Source organism: Crocodylus siamensis, unplaced genomic scaffold, assembly GCF_052110815.1.
Source record: "Crocodylus siamensis isolate JL-2025a unplaced genomic scaffold, ASM5211081v1 HiC_scaffold_45, whole genome shotgun sequence".
NCBI lineage: Eukaryota > Metazoa > Chordata > Crocodylia > Crocodylidae > Crocodylus > Crocodylus siamensis.
This window is the reverse complement of record NW_028324455.1, coordinates 5,345-29,964: the sequence shown is the minus strand read 5'-3', so window position 1 is coordinate 29,964 and position 24,620 is coordinate 5,345. Positions and strand designations below refer to the sequence as shown.

At 51.0% G+C, this 24,620-nt stretch overlaps 1 protein-coding gene and 1 long non-coding RNA gene across 6 annotated transcripts; one reads left to right on the top strand and one right to left on the bottom strand.

Moving 5' to 3' along the window:
- Positions 1–2,336: 2,336 nt before the first annotated feature.
- Positions 2,337–17,689, top strand: LOC149851905 (uncharacterized). 4 transcript variants are annotated; one of them, XM_090030244.1, is made up of 5 exons: positions 2,337–2,518; positions 2,919–7,736; positions 8,232–8,297; positions 9,218–9,360; positions 15,179–17,689. In XM_090030244.1, exons 2-5 carry the CDS (start codon positions 7,552–7,554, stop codon positions 15,619–15,621), a joined length of 837 nt encoding a protein of 278 aa, XP_089886370.1. In that variant the 5' UTR covers positions 2,337–2,518; positions 2,919–7,551; the 3' UTR covers positions 15,622–17,689. The 4 variants fall into 4 exon arrangements, 2 of the variants coding, with proteins under 2 accessions (XP_089886370.1, XP_089886369.1); XR_016439502.1 differs by lacking the exon at positions 15,179–17,689 and adding an exon at positions 8,841–8,887 and having other exon boundaries at positions 2,337–7,736; positions 9,218–9,631; XM_090030243.1 differs by having other exon boundaries at positions 2,337–7,736.
- An 808-nt stretch (positions 17,690–18,497) lies between these two features.
- Positions 18,498–24,266, bottom strand: LOC149851904 (uncharacterized). 2 transcript variants are annotated; one of them, XR_016439503.1, is made up of 2 exons: positions 19,174–24,266; positions 18,498–19,063 (listed from the first exon to the last, which is right to left on the bottom strand). It is a non-coding gene; the product is annotated as an uncharacterized LOC149851904 (long non-coding RNA). The 2 variants fall into 2 exon arrangements; XR_016439504.1 differs by having other exon boundaries at positions 18,498–19,038.
- Positions 24,267–24,620: the final 354 nt, after the last annotated feature.

Here is a 24,620-nt window from a genome sequence, read left to right as displayed (position 1 = left end):
GGATGAGTGGCCTCCTCAGAGGATTATTGAGTATTATGGACCGGCTACATGGGCTAATGATGGGAGTTGGGGGTACCGGACACCAATATATATGCTAAATAGAATCATCCGGTTGCAGGCAGTCTTGGAAATAATTACTAACCAGACTGCCACTGCTCTTGAGTTATTGGCCCGGCAGAGTTCTCAGATGAGAGCAGCCATATACCAAAATCGGATGGCCTTAGACTATTTACTTGCAGAAGATGGCGGAGTCTGCGGAAAGCTCAACCTTTCTAATTGTTGCCTCCAAATAGATGACAACGGGAAAGCAGTCTTAGAGATTGCCAAAGAGATTAGGAAAATAGCCCATGTACCAATACAAACGTGGGAAACCACATGGAATAAGGACTGGTGGTTTCAATTATTTGGAGGACCCTGGTGGAAAAAAGTAGGATTTGTGTTTTTGTGTGCTCTGACTGGTTTGATTTTTATCCCTTGCCTTATTCCTTGTCTCACTAGATTGATAACCACTACAGTAGAAGGAATGCAGGTCGCAGCAGTTCCTTTGAAAGCACAGACTGCTGCAAAAGTCATGGTCCTCAGAAAAATTCCTCATAATTATCTTGATATGCCCAAATGAAGTAAAGATCAGAAAGCATCTTGAGGGGGGATATTGTTAGAAATATTATTAAAAATGCATTATTAATAGTTAGAAAAGCACAGCTGTTCGCTCTCCTTGTCTCCTTGGTGGAAGAGTGGGGGTTGGAGATTGAAGGAAAAAAAAAAAAAAGAGGCTACTAAGGGCTCTTTGTACTAAGGTATCACTCTCTCTTTGTTCTGCAAATTTACTATCTCTTTGTTACACTAAATCACACTTTCTTTCATGGCTCCCACATTTCTTAGGCTAGATAAAAATAATTGCGATTTTGGCCTTGGATTTGAACCTTTTGTAACCTCGAGTTCTTTCTAAGCACGCGTAATAAGCTAATGCATATAAGCCTATCCGCCCCGCATACTTAAGTAGTTAATTATAATACACATGCGAGGTATGATGTGACGTATTCACATGCATGTTTGTATGAACCGCAAATGAGTTGTAAGAGTTCCTGCTTCTCTACACCTGCTCAGGAGAGAGGGGATAAAAGCCTGCTGATGGGTGTTCTGGGCGGGCAGAGGGTTTTGATCTTTTGTCTTCTCTCTCTGACCCTATTTGCAAATATATACCTTTTGTATTGCTAATGGAGTGCGTCTGTGACTGAGAGTTTTTTTCGCCTCCCGAGAAACGAACCATAGCAGATTTCTGCAACAATATTGTGAAGCTGCTGTTCTGGCCACGTCTAGCCATGCTGCTCAGGCAAACTGAGAGGACAGTTCTTGTTTTTCCTCAAAGGAAAGCCGGGAAGTCGTACTAAAGCAGCTGCACTGAAGGAATAAGAGGATTGCAAAGCTGCTTGCTCACAGGTGCCGGCTGGAGGAGGGGAACAGGCTACTAGGAGTTTCAACCCCTCCCCAACCCCCCGTTGCCGGCTCCCCCCCAGCTGCCGGTGGCTGCAGCAGACTGGCAAAGCCCCTTGCCCGCTGGTGCCACCAGCCGTGGGCCGCTGTCCGGCAGGGCTTGCCGCCCCCTCCTCGCCCCCACCGCGGGCCCGGGGAGCGGCTCCGGCCGCGCGCAGTCCCCGGCTCCCCGTGCTGCTCCGGGCGGGCGGCTCCGGTCCCCCCGCGCGGTGCGGGGCAGGGCAGGAGCCAGCTGCGGGCTCTCACCCCCGCCGCGGCCTCGGCGCGTGCCGGCGGGCGGCTGGCTAACGAGTATAATGGCAGGAGGGGGGTGGGACAGGTCATTTTTGTAGCTCCCTAGCTCGCGTGTCTGCATCGTGCGGGGCCTTACCCCACAGCAGCGCACCACCGCTTCCCAGGGGCCTCTCGCCCGTCCGGGCGCCGCCGCTACAGCGCCAGCCCCGGGGACCCAGAGCGGTCCCGCGTTGCAGCTCCGAGCGGCGAGCTGGGGGCACAGAGGCCGGGCCCGGCTGGGCGCACGCGGCACGCGGGACCGCGGCAGGGACGAGGAGTGCGAGCTGCTCCCGGCGCGGGGGGGGGGGGGGGGCGCTCTGCTGCCGCTGCTCTCAGCCCAACTCCGGGGGGGGGGCCGCGATGGAGACACCGCAGACCTCCTCCAGCCCGCTCCCAGCAGCCAGACGGGCCGGCCCGCACCACGCCCGCCTCAGCCTCCCCGGGGCGGGGTGTGCCGCGCCCGGGCTCTGGTTGGCTGCGGAGCTGTCCGTCACCGCCGCCGGCCCCGCCCATCGCTCCGCACGTGTGAATGTGCGTGCCCAGGTCTGTGCCCCGGGGGCGGGGCCGGGGGTCCGCCCGGCTCGGGGGTGCTGGGTCCCGGCGGCTGCGCAGCGAGCAGGTGTCGTCGTCCCCCCGCCGCCGGCCCCCCTCCCTCCCTCCCGGCAGGCGTCAGGGGGTTTCTCCTCAGAGCCGGCGCGGGAGCAGCGCGCTTCGCCCGCCTGAGGCCTGCTGCGCGCCGGCACCGCCCGAGGTGTATTAGTGCCGCGGCTGGGGCGGGCGGGCGGAGGTGGTGGCGCGGGTGCAGGCGCGGGAGATGTCGGGGAGGGGGAGACACGGAGCCGTTCCGCGGGCGCGGCAGGAAGCAGTGCCGGGGACTCCTGAGGGGAAGAGCGGGCGGCGCTGCGGGGTGCGGGCGGAAGGAGCGGGCACGCGTGGGCTGGGATCCCGGGGCGGGCGGCTCGGGGCCTCCCGGGGAGTGCGGGGCCGGTGGCGGGACTCCTGCCCGGGGCGGGCTGGGCGGGATCCGGGTCTCGTTCCGAGCGGGACTGGGGGTGTTCCCGCCTTCCTGCCGGCGCCGGGCGCGCGCGGGTTCGCATTTCGTTTTCGGTTCCTGCGGTGGTTTTCGGCTTATTTCTAACTTCGTTTTACAGATCTTATTTGACGGGATGGAAGGGTGATACAATTCTTATGAGAGGTTCTTGCTTAGATTTGGACTGATTTCATAAGTAAACTGTGCTAGAGTATTTTTCGGCTTGAAATTAATATTATTTTGCTTCATTCAGCTTCTTTCCAGTTCTTTTCTCGTGTGTCTTTTTGAGATGTATTTTTTTCGAATGTGTTCGAAAAGTTAGGTAGCTGCATTTAGTTTTTCGTGTTACGGTTCAAATTGGAGTAAGAAAAGATGGTTAGGTTAGTCACTTTTATCGTTACAGTTTTAGTTTTGAGGTCTAGTTGGTTTTCTAAATAGTGGAGCGTTATATTTGCAGGTTATAAAATATACGTTTGATATTAGATAAGCGTTTTAGATGTTTTTAAGAAGTGTGTCTTTCTTGTTTGTTAATTTTTTTGGTTTGGGCTGTTATAATTTATTTTTTGCTTTTTTGGAGTATTTGGGAAGGTTTCTAAATCTGATTTCTGCCAGGTGGTGTATACATGGGTGGCAGGAACAATAATATTTATTTTGGTATGGGTGTTAGACTTCATTTTCTAATAATAATATTTAAAGCTTATATTCAGTAATATTAATTTCATTATTAAATGCATTATTCTTATAAATTAAGGAAAAGGAATCTCTTTAGTAAAGAGCTATATTCCTATAGTATAAATTATTTTATGCTACTTGTATAGGTGGGGGAATATTAGTAGTATATTGAATAATTTGCTGGGGGACTTGGATTGCTCAAATGAGAAATCCCCGCCCCACACACGTCTCCATCCCGCCCCCCATTGCACTGTAAGGTGGAAATGTTGAGATCTTGCTCCAGTGCAAGACACAGTTTACAACAAACAGCCTTGGCTACAGCTTGTGCTACTTGAAACATTTCCAGACGTGAGCTGAACTGGCTCGGTTCGAAAAACCGGCACGTCATAGTCTTTCCAGTTCCCAGGCACAAATAACACTGGGGGCACGTAGTTCTCCAGTGCATCTGTTGACTCCTATTCTGCCAGTGCAGATTGCGTAGTGCAAGGCAATTCCCCCTGGGTGATAATTCTGTTGAGGTTTGTTTGCAGGTGGGAAGCAGCTGGTGTTTGGTACGGGCTTGTTGCTAACCCCAAAATAAGGTATTTCAATTTTTTCCAGAGGTCTGTTGGCAGCAGGGAATGCCTCCACTCGCTCCAGCGCAGCTTCTCTTCTTGTTCAACTGCTTTCGGGGGTTCCTTTAAACGCTGGGGATATTGGCACTTGTTTTTTTCGTTCTGACCTTTTTTGTGCTGTCTGCTGTATAGACCAACTCAATCAGAAACATCTATGTGGCAGGAAGTCCCTTTTCTTGCCTGCCCCCCACTGACCAAGGAGTCCCCCTTCCACCGTATAGTCTGCTCTGGACATAGCGAGCAAAGGCCTCTTGCCTGCATTGCTTTCCCTTCTTTGGGTGTGTCTCATCTCTTCTATCTTTTCTTCCTTCCTCCATTCTTCTTCTCCTTTCTCACCAGACGATATAGAATTATCCGGGTATTTTTTCTGGTATGAGGCATTGTCTTATGAAATGACAGAGGTGCTCTTCTAGGTATAATATGGTATTTTATATTTTGTATGTGTGCATTTTCTATTTCCCCTTATTGTATTCTGATCGGTGAAATCAATTTGTGTGCCGTGACATTCCCAGCTCTTGTATTTTATACTCTTGCATTGGATATTTTATACTCTTTCTGTTGTAACTGAATGCATTCTCATTTTAGAAGTAGGTTATACCCTGTAACTAGGGTGGCAAGGGCAGGAACGGCCTCCCTGTATCAGGCCGGCCCTGAATGAGCGAGTGGATCAGTAACCGAAGGTGTAACTCAGTAGCGAGCTACACAAACAAGTTAACAGCCACAAGTGACACCTAGAAATGGCAGATCACCAGGAAAGAAACCAATAGGAGCCAATGCAGCAGCCAGAACTCCCCGAACCTTCATTGCTGAAGTGACAGAGGTGCAGCGGTGAATTCATCAGAGCCGAGACCAACTTTTGGGGCTGAACACTGCCAGATCGACTGCTCCCAAAGCCCTGTTCACAACAACATTAAATTAATCAAAATTCATCAATGGACTCCGGAAACTGCACATACCCACGGATGTGACCCCTGGGGCTGACAGCCGCCATCCAGTAGCCAGCACAGGGGACGTCCCGCAAGGGTCAACAACCCCTGGATGGGGCAAGCTTGAAAACTGGGGAGTCAGCAAAGTCTGCAAGGCCAGATAAAAGGCCATGGAGAGTGACCCTGCCATCTAGCACCCGACCTACCGAGACAGAAGGACAAGCAGGCGACCCCCTTCCGGAGAAGACATGGCCTTGGAGGAAGCTGACCATGGACAGCAGGCTTCAGTGCCTTGGCTAGGTAGATATACTGACGGCAGCGCTCTGGCAGTCGCTGCAGCAGCCACTGTACACGATGCTACATGGGTTTGAATGAGCGTGTGTGTGTGTGTGCGTGCACGCGTGCGTGTTAAGGTGAGGAGTACCACCCATAACTCAAAGTTTGCATTTATGATTTTATTTGGTAACTTCCCATCCCATCCAATAAACTAGAATTGATGATGATCCCGTGAGTTGGTCCTTTGTAGCCAACACCTAAACATCAGGGCAACCGAGATGGGATCATTGAGGGCAGGTCCTGCCTGACTAACCTGGCTTCCTGTTCTGATCAGGTCACAAAGTCCCCGGATGAGGGTGTTGGGGTGGATGTCGTCTTCCTGGACTTTGAGAAGGCCTTTGACATGGTTTCCCACCACATTCTCTTCAAAAACCGAAATGACTGCGGCATTGATGCCTACGCAGTTGGGTGGGTGGCAGATTGGCTCGATGGCTGCACCCAGAGGGTGGTTGTGCTGGATGGGTCGTTTTCGAGCTGGAGGATGTGGGCAGTGGAGTCCCCCAGGGCTCGGTCCTGGGGCCTGTGCTATTCAACGTCTGTATCAGCGATCTGGCTGTGGGTGTGGAAGGCACGCTGTCCAAACGCAGTGATGACACACAGATGTGGGGAGAAGTGGGCATGCTGGAGGGGCGGGACCGAATCCAGCTAGATCTAGCCAGGTTATAGAGGCGGGCAGATGAGAATAGGATGGAGTTCAATGCAGACAAGTGCAAGGTGTGTGTGTGCGTGCGAGCACGTGTGTGCCTGCACATGCAGGTAGCAGGGAGAAGAGTGGGGCATGTACCCTCCACCGCCAATCTGGCAGGGTGCCCCAGCCTCCCCTACCAGCACCAGGAGGGGAAGGATGCCCGTCACCCCGCTGTAGCCCAGGACACATTAATCCGGGGGGGGATGATGACGCGTGGATCTGCACCCAGAGCCCGTCATTCCTGACGAGCAATGTGCTAGTACTATCTCTAAATGTGCAAGTTAAACATTTCATTAAAAACTCTGCTTCCAGACAAGTAGGGAAAGCACACGCGTGTTCATGTTTGCTTGGATGTTTCAGTAGGCAATATCCCGTCCGTCTGTGGGAGCTGCAGGTCTGCACTGCACGTGACATTGAAATCTGCCTGATGGAGGCATTTTTGCCACACATTTCATTGTACCTGGCACTTAAAAAAATGCAAAAAAACCCTGGCAGATATACACGATGCCAAATTTTAGCCCTAAAACGAGCGCTACATTACGCTTAGTGCTTAAAGTATACCATTTGGGGAGCCTTCGGACCTCGGCGACTTCACATGTTCTCAGGAGAACAGACTCTGCCAGTCTCCAAGGTGTTTAGCACATCGGTACTGCTTTACTGCCATGGCAGGGGGTCGGACTAGATGATCTGCTCAGGTCCCTTCCGACCCTAGAAACTATGAACTATGAAACTACAGGTATTTTTTTTTCAATGTTTGAGATCTCACCAAGCTGAAAAAACTACTTTTATTCTTCTGCTTCACTCCCCTATTCCCAACAAGGCCATGGAGCCTGTATGAAAAATAGATCATGTGTTTCACTCTTATGTGACAGAGGGGATTTTATTCATTCAACCAAGATACATCCATCTTCCAGTGCTTTCATCTCCAATGAAAGAGATACCGCCATTATGGTTAAAGAATGAGGCAGGAAGGGTATACTCAGGAGGGTAGAGAAGGAGCACGGCCTCCAGGCACAGGGCCCACGCGATGTCCATGGAAAGAGCCTCTTCAGCCAGCGCCCTGGTGAAAGGGCTGTTTCACCAAAGGCAGCAGAGGGAGATGGAGGACACGGATCGGTTTAAACAGTTTGCCCTCCAGAAAGGGGAAGCAGTTGAAGGGGAACTGGGGGAAGCAGCCCACGAAGGTGGTAAAACGCGGAGAGACAGGGAAGATGCAGACGGTGAAAAGGCCCGATGTAGGCGGCACGTAATCCAGGGTATTTCTCCCAGCTCCGCGCTGAGGAGCCAGCGGGAGCCCCCGGACCCCAGAAACAGAGGTTACAGCCAGCGCAGGGAGCAGGTGTGAGAGGGAGCTGGGCCGTACGCTCTGCGCACAGACAAGAAGCGGTGCGAGTTGGGAGCTGTCGCGGGAGTCCCTTTCCTCGTGTGCGGCCCCGGGGTCCTGGAGGAGAGCCTTGCAGGGCGCGGTCCTGGTGGCAGTCCCTGCAGGCCAAGGCCTGGTCTCCCGCCCGGTGGCCGATGCAGCGTGTGGCGGGGCGCGGCGGAGAGGCGCGTGGGGAGAGCGCAGAGTGTGGCCGCGCATCACGACGGCCCCTTCTAGAACTGGCTCGTCGCCGTGCGGCTCGTGCAGTTGAACTGCTCCCAAGCGGTCGCTGGCTGGGGTCAGGTCACAGCTGCGTCCTTGCCGCGGTCCTGCCCGCAGGGTAAGTGTGGGCACCCGGCTGAGCATGCTGCCTAGCGGGCAAACCAGGGGGTGTTTGCACCCACCCTTGGGGAGTGCTAGGGCTGGAGGACTTGTGGGTGGGAGGACACGTGTCGGGTGGCGGAGGGGGGGGCCGGGGAAATATGATGGGGGGCAGTGAGATGCCAGTGCCCTGGTGCTGCCCCTTGTGTTGCCCCCCACTGCCAAGCCACAGCCCCCACCAGCCCTGCTGCTGCCCCTCACTCCCAGCCCCCTGCCCCAGCCCTGCCAGAGCCCCTCACCCCAAACTGCAGGACCCTGCCCCCCAGGCCATGATGGTGCCCCTCCCTCCCGACCCGCAGCCCCCTGGCACTGCCGGTGCCCCCGTCCCTCCTCATCTGGGCAGTGATAGAAAGTCAAATGAGGACTTCCTGAGTCCGCAGACACAATATGAACATAAAGTAACTGGGAATTGCTGGTTGTGCATGAAACTTGCTCTTTGTTTTCTTCCCTACAGCTACAGGAGACTGGCTAGTCTGCTGTCCCGGTACGAGGACATGGGCTGCTTTGGAGCTGGAGAAAGGTAAATCATCTAGAGGTGCCAATTCTCATTCTCTAGACTCTGTGCGTCTTGCCTAAGTTGGTAGATTCAGGTGTTCACTGAGGAGTGCCGTGGTCAGCAGATCTTCACCGCGTGTGGTTAGGAAATGCACTCTTTCTCTGACGAGCTTCGTGCTTTAACCTCTTGTACGCATTTATTTGGATGCGTCCAGTTGGGTGTCCGGACCGGCATAAACTCCCCTACCCTGGAAATCTTCCAGAGGAGACGGAACGGTCACCTCGCCGCGGTCACTTGAGCCCGGTGTCTTTTCCTGCCCGGTGCAGGGGCTGGAGCCGAGGATGGACACGGTCCCTTCCAGCCCTGGCAGGCCGTGAATCGATGAGCAGTTTGCTCCTCACATAACATCCTGGGTCCCCCTTTTCAGGCTGGACTTCAGGCTCTGGGCTCCTTTTGGATGTCAATGTCCATTTTCTAAACTGCTTGATACAAAGTCTCCTAAAACTTGCTGTTGAATATCGTCACGCTTTTCTTCTTGCCTTACTGCTTCCCCTGCTTGCTGTTGAGACGTATGGCTCTGTGACAGTGTGCCCATGGCCCGTGTCTCCATTACGGTACGCTTTTGAATGTAAAGTAAATGTTGGCACCGCGCTGTAAATCTGCAGCATGGCAAATGGGTGCGTGTGCACCATGGGTGGTGTGTGGGGCCTGCAGTGGGTTGGAAGTGCCACAAACTGCATGTGCATGCTCATCGGGACAAGCTTTAGGCGTACCAAGAAACGGCACAGTGCGTGTTGAACTCTTTTTCTCTTTGTGTCTCTCGCATTTTTTTCTGTTTGATTTTTTTTGAAAGGAAGAGATGTGCTTAGCACCTCAGCATGTTGGCTCCTTCCACCCCTAGAAGTAGTAATTGCGAATTCAGCAGCTTTTGACCTCGTTGACAGGGCAGAGGAGGAGGAGGGACAAGGGTGCGGCTGTATCCCTGTGCCGTCCTTCCTGGAGCGGTGCCGCGCTCGGGAGCCGAGGCCCCAAGCCAGCGGGCAGGAAGGGTGCGAGGAGCCGGCTCCAAGAGACCTAGAAAATGAGAGTAAGTGATATGTTTTTTCAAGCTATCACTGCGTCCTCTCCCAACCTGCAGTAAAGGATTGCGTTTTGGGGGGTAAATGTTACCGACAATTATATTGCCAGGGCCTGAGCCTGATATCACTTACACGACAGGATCAGGCCCTGTAGACGTTTTGGTTTTTCTAGCTCTGTCCCCGGTGAATCTCTCCTGGGAGCGTAGGGAAAGAGCGGGTTGAAATACAAATGTGCAGTGTGCAATCACAGGCCCAACCATGAGGATCGCAAACCGGGCACTTGGCATTTTGGGGGATTTGCCAGCGCGCAAGAGTGAGAGCAGCAGCCAGGAGGCAAATTGCCTTTGGAAGCTTAGAGGTCCCGTTTTGAGCATGCCCAGAGGGGAATCCCATAGTGTCTAGTCGGGAGGTGCACCAAGCACACCCAGAGGAGCGATCCCATAGCACCCAGAGGCAATCCCATGGAGCCTGAGAATGGCAGAGCTTGGGGCCAGAGGGCCTAGTGCCTAGAGCAAGACAGAGGCATGGCCAGGGGCCCAGAGAATGGCAGAAAGAGCCAAGGGAGGCTCCACAGCCCATGAGAGGGCAGAGACAAAAAGCCCCAGAAGGCTAGATAAGCAGCTGGGAACCCCAAAGCTTGATCTGGTCAGTGGACTGGAGCTAGAGGGCTCAGCTAGAGAAAAAGGGTGGAGGTCAGGAAGGCCAAAGTCCAATGCATGAAATAATTGCAGGTTCACTCTAAGTCCCTCAAACAGCCTCCTCCTAACCAAATAACAACATAAAAGGCATGGCAGGCGACTAAAGGAGGTGGGGGCACCTGGGGTTTGAGCCAGGGCAGGAATTGTGTGGCCACCAAGGGGCATCACTGGGACCCAAACCTGTCACCCAGCCCATGTGGCCAGATGAGTTCAACACCCTTGAGCTAGGAAATTGCAGTGCAGTCAGACTGACCTTGATACCTGGAAAGATCACGGAGCAGGGCATCAAGGACTCTCTTTCGAAGCCCCTGGAGGAACAGATGATCAGGAATAGTCAATGAGGATTCACCAAGAGTAAGTAAAACCCGACCAACTTGATTTTTATCCTGTGATAAGGTGACAGGCTCTGTGGATGGAGGGGGGAAAGAGTGGATGAAGCAGGGATGATCCTGCCTTGAGCAGGAGGCTGGACTACATGACCTGTTGAGGTCCCTTCCAGCCCTGCTTTCCAATACTTCTTTATCAGTTTTCACATTTATCTGCCATTTTGATCAGTGTCTTTTCAGATTAATTTTCATAAATTCCATAGACACTAGGACTGGAAGGGACCCCGGAGGATCATCGAGTCTAGCCCCCTGCCCCAGGGGCAGGAAGTCAGCAGGGGTCATAGGATCTCAGCAAGATAAACATCCAAATGTCTCTTGAAGGCATTCAAAGTAGGTGCTTGAACCACCTCCAGCAGTAGGCTATTCCAGACCTCGGGGGCTCGGACAGTACAGAAGTTCTTCCTGATGTCCAGTCTGAAATGGTCCTGGAGGAGTTTGTGACCATTCGACCTTGTCATCTCTTGGGGTGCTCTGGTGAACAGACGTAATGATGTCTGTCTTTTCCTTTTCCTTTGTTTTCTTTTTTCTCTCTCTCTTTCTTGAAAGCATAAGTTACAATAAGCTGACTGAAAAATGTGGAAGAATCCTGCAAAGAGTCCTTGAATACCCCAACTGTGCCGTGCAATACCTCTTGTGATTATTTCCTTGCACCTGAGGAGGAGAGAGGAGCTCCTATTTTAATATTAAGCAGAGTTTACACGTGCATAGCATGTAAAAGTTTTTCTGACACCTTTTGAAGGGAGGACCATCCCCTCGGAGGAAAGATGTATGCCCCCCTCCCCTTCACTCTCTCTCATCTAAACAGCCAGTTTGAAAAGTACTGCTTAGGCAACCACCCATGCTGTGCAAAAGCAGCACGGGGCTGCAGTGTGGCTTTTATGGCAGGCTGTGGAAGAGAAGTGCTGTTTCATAAAAGAGGAAAGTAGAAGCTATAAGGCATTTGTTATACAGAGGAAAATGTGGAAAGTGTTTAGGAAGAGAGGCAGGGAAAGGATTAACCATTTGGATGCAAGAAAGGGCAGGAGGAAAGAGTAAGAAAAAAGCTTAAGGAAAACCTGTTCTAAGAAAAAGTTGTAACCTGATTTCAGTGTGTCTGAGGTTATGCTGTGGTTTGTTTAGGTTAAGCGCAATAAAGTTTATTGCTGGTCCAATAAGAAGTCAGTAGCAGAGAATATTAACCCCTGTGCTAAAAACTGTGCAAATGTACAGAAATAGAGCCTAAGGAGCCCAATGAGAGAGCAGCTTTACAAAGATTGTTAACGCATTGGTGTAACACAGAGGGTGTGAGCAGTGTGGTTTGTTTTGTGTGCAAGGTAGAGAGGTGCTGTTGAAAGTGTAAGTGTGGGCACTCTCATTGGTAACAGGGAGTGGGAAAGGAAAGGTAAGAAACGCTTTTGCTACTAGGAATAATATGGAAATCCTAGAAGGGAAAGTGTTAACAGCTTGTTAAGGCAAGAAAAAAAAGGTGTTTGTGAAAACTCAGTGTCAGCTATTAAGGCTCTTGCTGTAATTGCTGGTGTTAATCAGGACAAGGAAATAAAGGCATTTCTTAAGGTGCAGACTGTGGCAGAAGGCCACCTCTGTTTCTCCCCAAAAACTCTGCTCTGTGACAATTTGGTTACCTTACCCTATCTCTTTAGGTAACCTGAGCTGGAAGGGACCATCCTGAGGCAGCTCTAGCTCCAGGCTAGCGGGTGTGCTCCAGGAAGGGGGTCAGCCAGACGTGAGGCGCCCCCAGGGAGGCACTTGGAGCCTGGAAAGTGGTCAGGCGCAGGGAGGTGGGCGGCTCAATGCAGGAGCACCCCTTACTGGCCTGCCACACAGGCAAAAAGAGATAAAGATATAAGCATGCATCTTGAATGAAGACTCAAACTCCACCCTGTCACGGGGAGGAAGAGAGGGGAAGACCCCAAAGAGCCAGGGGGGAGCCCCGGGGTCAGGAACCCTTGGAAAAAAGCAAAAGTAAAAGAAAAGAAAATGAAGACTGCTTAACTGTAGCAGGATCTGTGGCGGAGCTGGAGGCGGAACCCGTGCGGCTCGTTAGCCATGTCTTTATAAAGTTGCAGTCGGCGGATGAGGTCAGCCGCAGGAGGCAGCTGGCGGGAATAAAAGGAGCCGCTGGCAAGGAAGAAGGGGGGACAAGGCAGGCAGGAGCACCAGCAGGAGGTGTCGCTCTGCAGCTCCTGCGGGGGCGAAGGGAGCTGGAAGCTGTTTCCCCCGGCAGGGAAGAACGTGGCAGAGCACACGGCGGGCCAGAGTCTGCTGGCTGCCGCGGGAAGAGCCAAGAGCTGGAGAGGGCTCCTTGTGACTGGGAACCTGGGGAAGAGCATAGAGGGGCACAGAGAGGCCTCGACGTCAGTCGCTACAGCAGAGGGGCTGGAGAGACCGACGCAATCTACAGCATCAAACCAGGTGGGACCGTCGAGGGCACCAGGGAAGCCGAAGAGGCACGCCAGGTGGGAGACGGGAGGCAAGGGCAGCAAGGGAGGCTGCGAAGTATGGCCCTTGGTGACGTGGTGTCATTACGGTGGGGGACAGGAGGACAGACACCCATTGGAGGATTGCTGGTGGCCCAAAGAAGCCCAAGGCGGGGCGACGAGAGAGAGGAATGGTGGAGGAGCCTACAGGATGCACCAACCACCTACAGAGCCTGATGTAGACCCATAGTGTTTGTGCGGGTTGTTAGCTGCCAGGCCAAGGAGGGCCTGGAAGCAGGGACAGTGTGGTGTCTCAGATTGTATCTGTAGTTTTTCTTTGTTTAGATTTTGTGTTTCCCACTTTAGGAGGGGTTGAGGGTGAGAGCAGGCAGCCTGAATGTTATTCAAGTCTCTGGATGAGTTGGTAGCTTTCGGGAAAAGCGGCAGTCTTGTAGGCTGGGTAGGTGAGCACAGACTGCTCATGCTGTAGGCAGGGAGGCACACACCTGACGCGAAAGGGGAGTCAAGGGCTCAACGGTCGGGAACCTGGCCGGAAGAACAGCAGTGACCTGTCAAGGCTGGGTTTAAGGGCGAGGTACAGGGGAGGTGGAGCCTCGCAGAAGATCACCAGACAGCCGTCCCGTAGCTGAGAGAACCCTGGTGGTCAGACACCCGCCACTAAAACAAGATCCCAAGTCGTGGCAGGCGAGATTGGGGAAAGACTACACTGGAGGGAGACACCCACTCGGCGTAACAGCGGGGTGGACGGATGAACACCACCGAACATCCGGGCCCGAGCGGCACATGATCAGATGTTTGAGGCCAGATGGGCACACACCCATTATAATATAATCAGTAATGTTATTTTATTATGCTCAATTGACTATTTTTAATCAGGAAGTATGTGCCCACTTACCCTTTTCTTCCTTATCAATTTGCACTACAATAGGACTAATTTTGTTCATAATAAGATATGGTCCTGTCCACTTAGATTCAAAGGCACGTGCCTTTGGAGTGAGTTTGTTTCAGGTTCACCTTATATTCCAAGGACTGGGACATCCTTCCAGTCCAAGCTGAACGCAAGTGTCCAGGTCTGGCATCCACAGACTAGTTTAATTTTCAAATGGTGTATTCCCAATAGTTTTAACACTTCTTTGTGATATTTATATGCCTCTAAACTTTTGACAATTTGAAACAAACTAAACAAACAAACAAAAACTACATAACAAGACAACATAAAACAGATAAAATGATTATTATTATAATAAAAGCCATGGCTTGAGTAAAGAAAACGCTGTTGACGGTAATGAGGCCTCGTAGTTTATCAGTCACCTTTATTGCTGGATTGAATTTTACTCTAGAGCTTCTGCAAAAGAAAAAACAAATGCACACAAACCTGCCCAACAAAATTCCTTGCAGTAAAATATTACAGTGGCAGTGCATACATCATTGCAGTTCTTGGGGTATGTATTTTTTATGTACATATTAAATGACAAGGATCATCCCACATTTATTTTATTGTTTTTAATGGTCTTGCACTATTTTGGCAATTGGAATCCTTACAATTTTTTTTTTGTTACCTGTGAGATCGAGGGGTGCCAAAACCCTTGTTGTAATTTAACCAAATTATTTCAAAAATGAGTTTTTTCTTTTAGAGGGACACTTTCTCCCTCAGAATTTTTACTTAAATTTTTTCTAAGTTTTTATTGCTGGGACATTGTAATTTTTTTAAGACGTTTGGATAAAACCATATTATTGTTCTCATGAATATAAATTTCAAATTATACCAGCACCTTTGTGCCAAGGAAATAAGCAAAAAAACCCCATGACATTAGCCAAATTTAATAGTTTCATAGTTTCTAGGGTCGGAAGGGACCTGAGCAGATCATCTAGTCCGACCCCCTGCCATGGCAGAAAGAGTACTGGGGTGAAATGACCCCAGCAAGGTGTTCATCCAACCTCCTCTTAAACACCCCCAGGGTAGGAGCCTGCACCACTTCTCTTGGAAGCTGGTTCCAGACCCTAGCCGCCCTGACCGGGAAGTCGCGCCTCCTGATGTCTAGTCTGAATCTCCCCTCTGCCAGCTTGTGACCGTTATTCCTGGTCACTCCTGGCGGTGCTCGGGGGAACAGGGACTCCCCCAATGCCTGCTGGTCCCCCCTGACTAGTTTGTAACAGGCCACTAGATCCCCCTCAGCCTTCTCTTGTGGAGGCTGAACAGGTTCAGGTCCCATCGCCTCTCCTCATAGGGCCTGCCCTGCTGCCCCTGATCATGCGAGTGGCCTCCTCTGGACCCTCTCCATGCTGTCCACATCCCTCCTGAAGTGCGGCGCCCAGAACTGGACGCAGTCCTCCAGCTGCGGCCTGACCAGTGCCGCATAGAGGGGGAGGATCACCTCCCTGGACCTGCTCGAGATGCATCTGTGGATGCAGGACAAGGTGCGGTTGGCCTTCCTGACCGCGTCCCCACACTGCCGGCCCACGTTCATCTTGGCATCAGTGATGACTCCAAGATCCTTTTCTGCCTCTGCATTGATGAGAAGGGAGTTCCCCAGCCTCTAGGTATGGTGCCAGTTCTTCCTCCCCAGGTGCAGCACCTTGCACTTGCCGGTGTTGAATCCCATCCTATTCTCATCCGCCCCCCTTGTAACCTGTCTAGGTCCAATTGCAGCCTATTCCTCCCCTCTAGCGTGCCCACATCCCCCCACATCTTGGTGTCATCAGCAAATTTGAGCAGGTGCTTTTTACCCCCTCGTCCAAGTCACTGATGAAGATGTTGAACAGTGCGGGCCCGAGGACCGAGCCCTGGGGGACCCCACTGCCCACGTCCCTCCAGGGCAACAATGACCCGTCCACCACCGCTCTCTGGGTGCGGCCCTCCCGCCAGTTGGCGACACATCTGACTGTGTGGGTGTCGACACCACAGCCCCCAGTTTCTTAATGAGAACGGGGTGAGAGACAGTGTCGAAGGCCTCCGGAAGTCCAGAAAGACGATCTCCACTGCTGCCCCTGCGTCTAAGGAGAATACTAAACATCATTTTACTCCTGCTATAGGTGCTGGAGTTTCAGAGTGTTTTGCTATACCAGGAACTACAATGGTTGTTGTTGCATTCAAAGCTCTGAAGTTTCTTGTTCATTTTTAGGTTTTTCCCTTTGTTTTCAGAATAGACCAAATCCCAAATCAGGGACTTACACACCCTAAGCATTTGTACAATCACTCCCCGATTTAAACCATTTATTATGAGTTCGAATTTTATTTTAGTTTCTAGTGAATATTTACACTGCCTTTATTGGGAGGGTGGAGCTTGATTATTATTCTACAGGAACAGGCACTGACGCTGCAGGAGTATCCAGAAAGCAATAGAGCCTGTCGGAAGAATCAGAAGGACTCTTAATCATAATTTGCATGGCTAGCTTGTCCTTTTTTTTCCTTTCCTTTATTTTGCATGGCTTGCTTGCTTTTGTTTGGTGTCACGAATGCGAACATTTATGATTTGTTTTAGGATTTTAAGCTTGAGCAAAGACACAAAGATAACAGAATTAAAAGAACCGCTGTTATTAAAATTAATCATAAAAATGAATGATACCAAAAATCACTCTAAGTGTGTTCAGGCCTGAACCAGTGTTTATTATTTCGAAATAATTTAGGTTAATTTCCAAAGTGTTGTATTCTGGATGTGTTCACTTAACACCCTCAAGTTGGAAAATAAAACGGGACATCATAGTATTGACATCCCCTGCAATTCTATTCTGGGCAAACTCTTTTATTCATTAGATCAGCCTAGCAAAGAAAATTTCGAAATTTTGGCTAAGTTAAGTGTTTCACCTATTAAGAGTTCATGAAAAAATTGAGAATGATTTGGCGAAGGCTCTTCTAACTATGCAAGGCAATGCATCTACAGCCCTCATGCGTATTTAAGCTCAAATGTGGTATTTAGATGGAATTAAGGGGATTATCATGCAGGACATAGGTGGGATGTAAGCGGGCAGGTTCCAGTTGAATTGCGGAAGCTGCTTTGTAGTCCAGAGGAAAGGGTTCGCCCTTATAACCAACTTCCAAACTTCCATGCAATCCCAGTACACTGCACATTGAGGTAGAAGTGTCAGCCCCACCAGCCACACTCAAACAAAAGGTGTTTCTGACTTATACCCTAGGAAGCAACGTTAAGGTCAGTTATGTGGACAATATATGTTACAACCAAATGATTTTTGTTTTGATCCTGATTTTATAGCGGGGTGGGCAAAACGCGGCCCAGGGGCTGGATGTGGCCCACCAGGCCATTCTATCCGGCCCGCGGGGCCCCTAAAAATTTAGAAAATTAATATTAATCTGCCCTGGGCTCCCTGTCATGTGGCCCTCAATGGCTTGCTGAAACTCAGGAAGCGGCCCTCTGCCCAAAATAATTGCCTGCCCCTGTTTTATAGTATGTAACTATCTGTTGTATAATGATCTTTACAATAAGTCACTGATAGTAGATGTAGGATATAGATATACTTGTTTAAAAAATGGTGCTTGTAGTTATATATTAACCAATAGCATTATCTTAATGTAACTGAGTTAGCTGTCAATGTTTATTTGTATACTGTTTTATATGACAATATTTTTTTTAAAAAGGGATAATAAACCAGAGCTTTACCATCATGATGAACTATTTGGCCATTTCGGTAATAGAAATAGCAATGACTGTTGGCCAGTGGCTGTAATCAGGGCAAATTCATGGAGTTGGAGTAATGCAAACCATTCTTTCACTGCCATTTAGGTGTGAGTTAAGCTAACTTGCATTTGTCTGTGGACTATGCCCGCTTCCAATAAAGGTGAATGTTCTTTTCACCAGACACTGGATGCGTGTACTTCATTGCAGCCGTCTCTAATTTCACTTATGCACTTGCTTGTGCCATTTATACCTGCATGGCAGTGACTTGCACACCAGCAGTGACTGGCTCTGGACATGAACAAGCTGATGCTTTTAATTCAGTCGGTGTCATTCCCTTCCCACCACTTCACATCCCACTGTCCGTCTACTTGGTATCACCGTGTTCAGCCACACTAGCAGTGGCCACGTTGGCTGGTGGGCCAGGACAGCCGGGCTGGGGCTCGAGCTCAGCACCATGGCAGTGCAGAGCACCCTGCTCAGATGTTTGTGCCAGCAAATAAAACAGCTCACCTACTCAGGATTGGTAAAATGAAGACCAGAACTCTTCATGCAGAAACTAGTTTCATTCTTTTCCCAAATACCAGCATTTCAGATGCACTGGAAAAGTTTGGTACTTCGGGCAGTGAAAAGAAAAATCTGTATGCGTGGAAGAGATAATATCTCAAGTAAAAGGCCTGTGGGTTTCTTTAGCAGAACTTGCCAAAATCATGGAAAACATTGGTATGTTACTGGATGGTATCACTTGCAGAATGAAAAACCAAATAAAAATAAAAATAGAAAAAAAAAATCTAATGAAAATTGGGGGGGGGGGAAAGAAGAGTGAAACGAACACAGAAGACCACTGGGGCCAAACTTAGAAGACCTCATGAGGTCCCTCCCAACCCTCCTTTCCTATGATCCTATGGGAAAAGCGTTCAAAACCAGAATTGCAAAGATTTCATGTGCGTGTTTGTTCTAAACAAATCTCAAACTAAATGGTTTTCCCAACCTCAGGAAGAAACATTTTTATTTAGAAGGAAAAAACACCAAACAAACAATGTTTCTGCACAGAACGTCCTCCTCGCTGTACTAATTACTAGGGTTGTGTGAAGTTTCCCTGGCTGTTTTGATTCGACACGGTTTCGACTCATTTTGAGCTCGAAACAGTGAAATCAAATCAAAACGAAGGGCTTCGAAACAGCCTTGAAACAAAATGAGGCTAGTTGAAATGTTTCGAAAGTTTCAAAACATTTCGAGTTTTGAAGCCTGCAGCGAGGTGGTGGGAGATGAGGGAGAGGCGGGAGCACAGCCCTGGCTCTCCCCATCTCCCGCGGCTGGGCTGCAGGAGGCCGATCACAATGCAGGGGAAGCGAACCGAGCCCGGGCTCCGCCCCCTCCCAAGCGCTGCAATTGGGCTGGGGACAAGAACTGAGCCCGATCGCTCGGTTCCCCTCCCCAGCCCTACAATTGGGCTGGGGATGGGAAGTCAGCCCAGCTGGGCTGAACTCCTTGCCCCCCGGGACAGTCGGGCGAAAGGTCGAAACAGCCCGACTGGAAAATGGAACAGTTGTTTTGACTCTAAATGAAATTCGAAACAAAACACTGCTCCGTTCAAACCTCGAAACCGAAGTCGAAACGGAAGAGTGCCGTTTCGCACCACCCCGCTAATTCCCCAGGCTGACCTACCTGTGCTCTGCTCGGCTCACGGGCGAGGCCCTGCATTCAGGGGCACTGGTTACATGAAGACAGATCAATGCATGTGGCCGTGTCTGCAGGACTGCTGCTGTCGAGACAGGGCTGAGCCCAGGTTGGAGGAGCAAAATGCAAGTCTCTGCTCCTGCTGCTTGCTCAAACTGAACTGCTTCCCCTCGGGTCCTCAGTTTTCCTTTCTGTGAAATGGGCATGGTAATGTGCAGAGTCCAAGGGGGCTAGTCTGAGAATGTCAAATAGGTTGAAAGCAGCACGTGAACGTATTTACACGCATCCCTGCTTTTACTATTGTAGGTAATAGAAATTGGGCTGGGTCTCCTTTCCCCGTCCTGCTGTCCCACCCGTTTGCTGCAGGGATGTAGCTGGGAGGAAGATCTGGCTCAGGGCTCCTGTTCTCCATTGAAACCAAGGCAGGCTGACACAGGGAAGGAGGAAGACTGTCCGGTTGCTCCTTTATCGTCCCTGGCCACTTCCTTAGCCAGCTGCTCCTCTGTTGCCCCATCTCTGCAGTCTCTCTCGCCTGGTTTGACCGGTTCTTTCTTCTGCCACAGCCCCACTCTTTCCAGCCCCTCGGTCACAGCCTCAACACTTCCTTTCTTGCACACCTCACCATGCTGCTCACACTGCCTCCCGCTCTGCTCCCAATTACCATGAAGTCTTCCGGCCCCCTCAGCCCATCCCCTCCGCTGTGAATGGGGCAATGGTACCAAAACCGTTTTGCTGCTGTTCAAACACCGAGAGAGACACCACGCTCCCACATCCTCCCTTACAAACCTCTCATCCCACTTTCAGCGTTTTAAATAACTGTCTTGCCAGGAAAGCCAGCTGCACAACACAGGAGACGGTGTAAGGGCTCTTCTGATCACTGTGCAGCTACAATCATACAAGCAAACAAGATATTAGGATGCTGGAGACTGGGATGGAAGATAAGCCTCAGGATTTTGGCTAATAAAAGTTAATGAGAGGGGCTAGTTCAATGCCTGGATAATGCTAGATGTGGCTACATGTTCATCACTCAGAGTCCCAGGCCTGACATGGAGCGTCTACAACGGAGGCTGCAGCAGACTGTACGTTTCTGTGCCAACAGCATCATTTGGCACCGACAGTCTCTCCGAGCTCAGATGCCAGAATAAAGAGGCCTAGCATTGGTAATATGAGGTATTCAGCTTGGAATAGATGCAACATTACTGACTTTTAACATGACTGGGGGGACGTGCTGCAAATGCACGTGTTGATTTTTAACTTGAATAGGAGGGAGGGTACACACACCTGCATGTATGTGCGTGCGTGGCAAGTTATATTCTAGCATAATTTACTAATATGCGGGTGGAAAGGTTCACCACCAAAGCTCCCCAAGAGAAATATAAAACTGTGAACACAGCTGTAGAAGGACAAGGACAGAGGAAGGGGGAAAACCGTCTCACTCCCTTCGCCGACTCCACTGTCCCACCAGCTCCCCAGGTCCAGCAGGGAAAGCTTCGCACAACCGCACAGGAGCTGGAAGAGAATTGCAATATATAGTATTGTGCACCCAAAATTGTCCCTGTAAAGGACAGGGCCTCTGGAAGTCCTAGCTCTGCCAAGTCCCCCGCTGCAGACTGAGCCTCTCAGTCCAATCCTCCCTCCCTCTCTGGTTTTGGGCCTTTTTTGGTCCCACACTCTCAGCCCTGCTCTGAGTTCCTGGGTCTCCATACCCCCCTCCCAGCCCCTACCTGGGGTCTGGGCTCACAGATCTTCTCATCCCCCCACGCTCTGGGCTCCTGCGCTCACTGCTAGGCCCCACTCTCAGCCCCTCTTGGACTACCACATCTCAAAGTGGGCTTTGAGCTCGTCCTCTGCAAGGACAAACTACCCATCCAGTTTAATAACAAACACCTAAGCCCTTTGGGAGGCACTCAAGCCTTCTCTAAGCTTAACCCAAACCAGAGCCACATGCCCATATGAGCAAGCCCCTCTCTGCCCCAGGTACCTGCCCTTGCTCCCCATGGTGCAGCATTGCTTGCTTTCAGTATTCAAGAGCTCTACAACTACAAGCAGCTTACTTCACAGCACTTCTCTACCCAGGCTTATATAACTCCAGCCCACCTGCAGCTGGGCAGGTGAGTCTCTGCTTAACCCCCTTTGCCACCTGCAAGCTGCTTTGAAAGGAGTGGGCATGTCCCAGTGCCCTATTACAGGGGCTAAACCCTGTCATTAAGAGCAGGGCTAGGTAGCAGAGAGAAAGTTGGAGAGCTCCAGGTAATGAACAGTTGTGAGATAATTAGGTAACAAGCTGTTAAGGGAGGAAGAGCTAGGGTATAAGGCCCAAACCTGAGGCAAGGAGCCATACCCCTGGGCAGAGCTGGGGGAAGGAGTTTCCTGGGCTGAGTGGAGAAGCAATGTGGGAGCCTGGGAGCTGGGAGCAGCTTTAGGAGGGCACAAGCTGGGAGTCCTAGGACACGTCCACACATGCAATTAATGCATGTGAATAAGCTCAGGACTGTATTGCCCCCAGGTGTGCTGTTTGAATGTGTGCCTGGGAGCAAAAAACCCTCTGGAGAATATTGCCCTGGGATCTATTCATGCACAGCACATGGAGCCTGGTAAGAGTGGACCTGGGGTCAGTCTGCCAGCCCAGCATTGCTTTGATGGGGCACCATATGCTGCGGAGGGGCTGGCTGGGGCACAAGGGTGCTTCAGCACAGGGCTAACTGGCAGGCAGCCCCTACAACAAAGCGCTCCCATGCCCCAGCCAGCTGAACAGCATCTGCGCATGAAAAAACCCGACTCTGGAGCAGGCTAGTACTTGTCTTTACGAATACTAGCCCACTCTGGAGTTCATTTGTTTTATGCACCCTAACAGGGGCATCATGTAGATGGGGAGACAACTGCTGCAGAGCTAATCGGACAGCTCCACAATTAATGTCTCCTGTACATGTGCCCATAGGCTCATAAAGTTGGCAGAACTGAGTAAAAGCCTGAGAACTGCTCAGAGAAGCTAAATGTGGCAACCAACAAAGCCTAGATGCATGAGAAATACCCGTGGTAGAGCCCGGGCAAAACTCTTCTGTGCTTCAACCCACTTAGTTACTTGTGTGTGACCAGAGTGTATGCCTGGGGTCTTCTATCTGTCATGACCTTTCCTTTGAGCTCATTACTTTCTTCAGCTATCAGGTGGTGCAATGCTGGCCAGTAGGTACAAGCTATCCTTCGTTGGCTCTAGACAGCCTGTTATTTCCTGGCAGCTGTTGTTTTGAACTGGGTCTAGCTTCTTGGCATGCACTGATCCTTCGCACACTGGACATGCATACCCTGCAGGGGCGTCCCTCCGCCTCTCCTCCCCCGTCCTGTCCCCCAGTCATCGAGCCATCTTCATTGCCCTCCACTGGAGTCTCTGATTTGTCCACATCCTTTCTGTAGTGGGGGCCAAAACTGGACACAGGACTCCAGATGAGGCCTCCCCAGTGCTGTGAAGAGGGAAGAATCACTGCCCTCGATCTGCTGCCAGCACGTACCAGTGCAGCCCAGGATGCTGATCGCCTTCCTGGCACCAAGGGCGCACTGCTGGCTCCTGTTCACCTCCTTGTCCCCTGTCCCCCCAGGGCCTCTTCTACAGAGCTGCTGCCCAGCCCGTCGATCCCGGCTTGCACTGGTGCAGGGGATTGCTCCCTCCTGACTGCAAGACTTTGCACTTGTCCTTGTTGTTTTGGTCCAATCCTCCAACCTGTCTAGGTGGCTGAATCCTAGCCTGACCCTGCAGTGTATCTAGTACCTCCCCCACCCCAATCTTCTATTATCTCCTCCCCAGTGCAGGATGGGGAAGAGGATTGTCTGCAGTTCTGTGAGGGGGAGCATGGAAAGAGAAAATTAGGTTTCTTTGTTCTGTGAAACACCAGGATTTCTTAGGGTGATTTCTTTTTATTAGACCAACTCGACAGATGGGATAAAGCTAGACAGGATTTCAAATGCAAAACATTCTTCATCCGGTTTCTGGACAAATATTTTGCATTCAAAAGTTTACCCCAGCTACACTGTTGGACAAATAAGAGATCACCCTAAGAAATCTTGTGTTTCTTGAACGTCCTCCTTGCACTTCTGGTTCTTTTCTGTGAAATTCACCTTCTGCCGGCAGAGGGCACCAGCTGATCCCTTTTCCATCACACTGAGACAGAAAAGTGGCTTTAAGACCTAATGCAAAACCCACATAAAGTCTCAGGTTGACTTCAATGAGCTCTGGAGCCGATCAGGCCCTACACAACCAGTTCCTAGAGCTCTGGGACAGCATCGGGTCCTTCCTATTCGTGGTGCTCTGGCCAGGTGCGGGATGACTGGAAGAGGGCCAATGTGGTCCCCATTTTCAAAAAAGGGAGGACCCGGGCAACTATAGGCCCATTAGTTTAACTTTGATCCTGGGGAAGCTCTTTGTGAAGATTATCCAGGAGCACGTCTGTGATGGGCCAGCAGCGGGGATGATGCTCTGGGGCACCAGCACGGTTTCATTCGGGGCTGGTCCTGTCAGACCAACCTGGTGGCCTTCTGCAACCAGGTCACAAAATCACTGGATGCAGGTGTCGTGGTGGACGTAGTCTTTCTGGACTTCAGGAAGGCCTTTGACACCGTCTCCCACCCCATTCTCCTTAAAAAGCTAGGTGCCTGTGGCACTGATGCCTACGCAGTCAGATGGGCTGCAGATTGGCTGAGGGGTCGCACTGAGAGAGCGGTGGTCATGTTCGACTTGGAGGGACGTGGGCAGTGGGGCCCCCCCGGGCTCGGTCCTTGGGCCCACACTGTTCAACATCTTCATCAGTGACTTGCACGAGGGGGTAAAAAGCACCCTGGTCAAATTTGCAGACAACACCAAGATCTCATAGATTTCATAGACATTAGGGCTGGAAGGGACCTCAGAAGGTGACAGAGTCCAGCCCCCCGCCCGAGGGGCAGGAAGTCACAGGATCCCAGCAAGATAAGCATCCAATTTGCTCTTGAAGGTGTTCAATGTAGGTGCTTGAACCACCTCCGCTGGCAGGCTGCTCCAGACCTCGGGGGCTCGGACAGGAAAGAAATTCTTCCTTATGTCCAGCCTGAAACGGTCTTGCAGGAGTTTGTGACCGTTCGACCTCGTCATCCCTTGGGGCGCTCTGGTGAACAGACGTTCCCCCAGATCCTGGTGGTCACCCCTGAGAAACTTATAGGTGGCCATCAGATCACCCCTGAGCCTGCGCTTTTCCAGGCTAAAGAGTCCCGTGGCTCTCAGCCTGTCATCGTAAGGTCTGTTTCCTGACCTCTGACATCAATCTCTTCTCCCTTGTCCAGGTGATAGGTCACCTGGTCGTAGAAGGAAATGAGATTGGTCAAGCAAGACCTACGCGCAACAAACCCGTGCTGGCTGTCCATCAGGATGTTGGCGTCAGCCAGTCCATTAGGGATGGCCTCTTTGATTAACT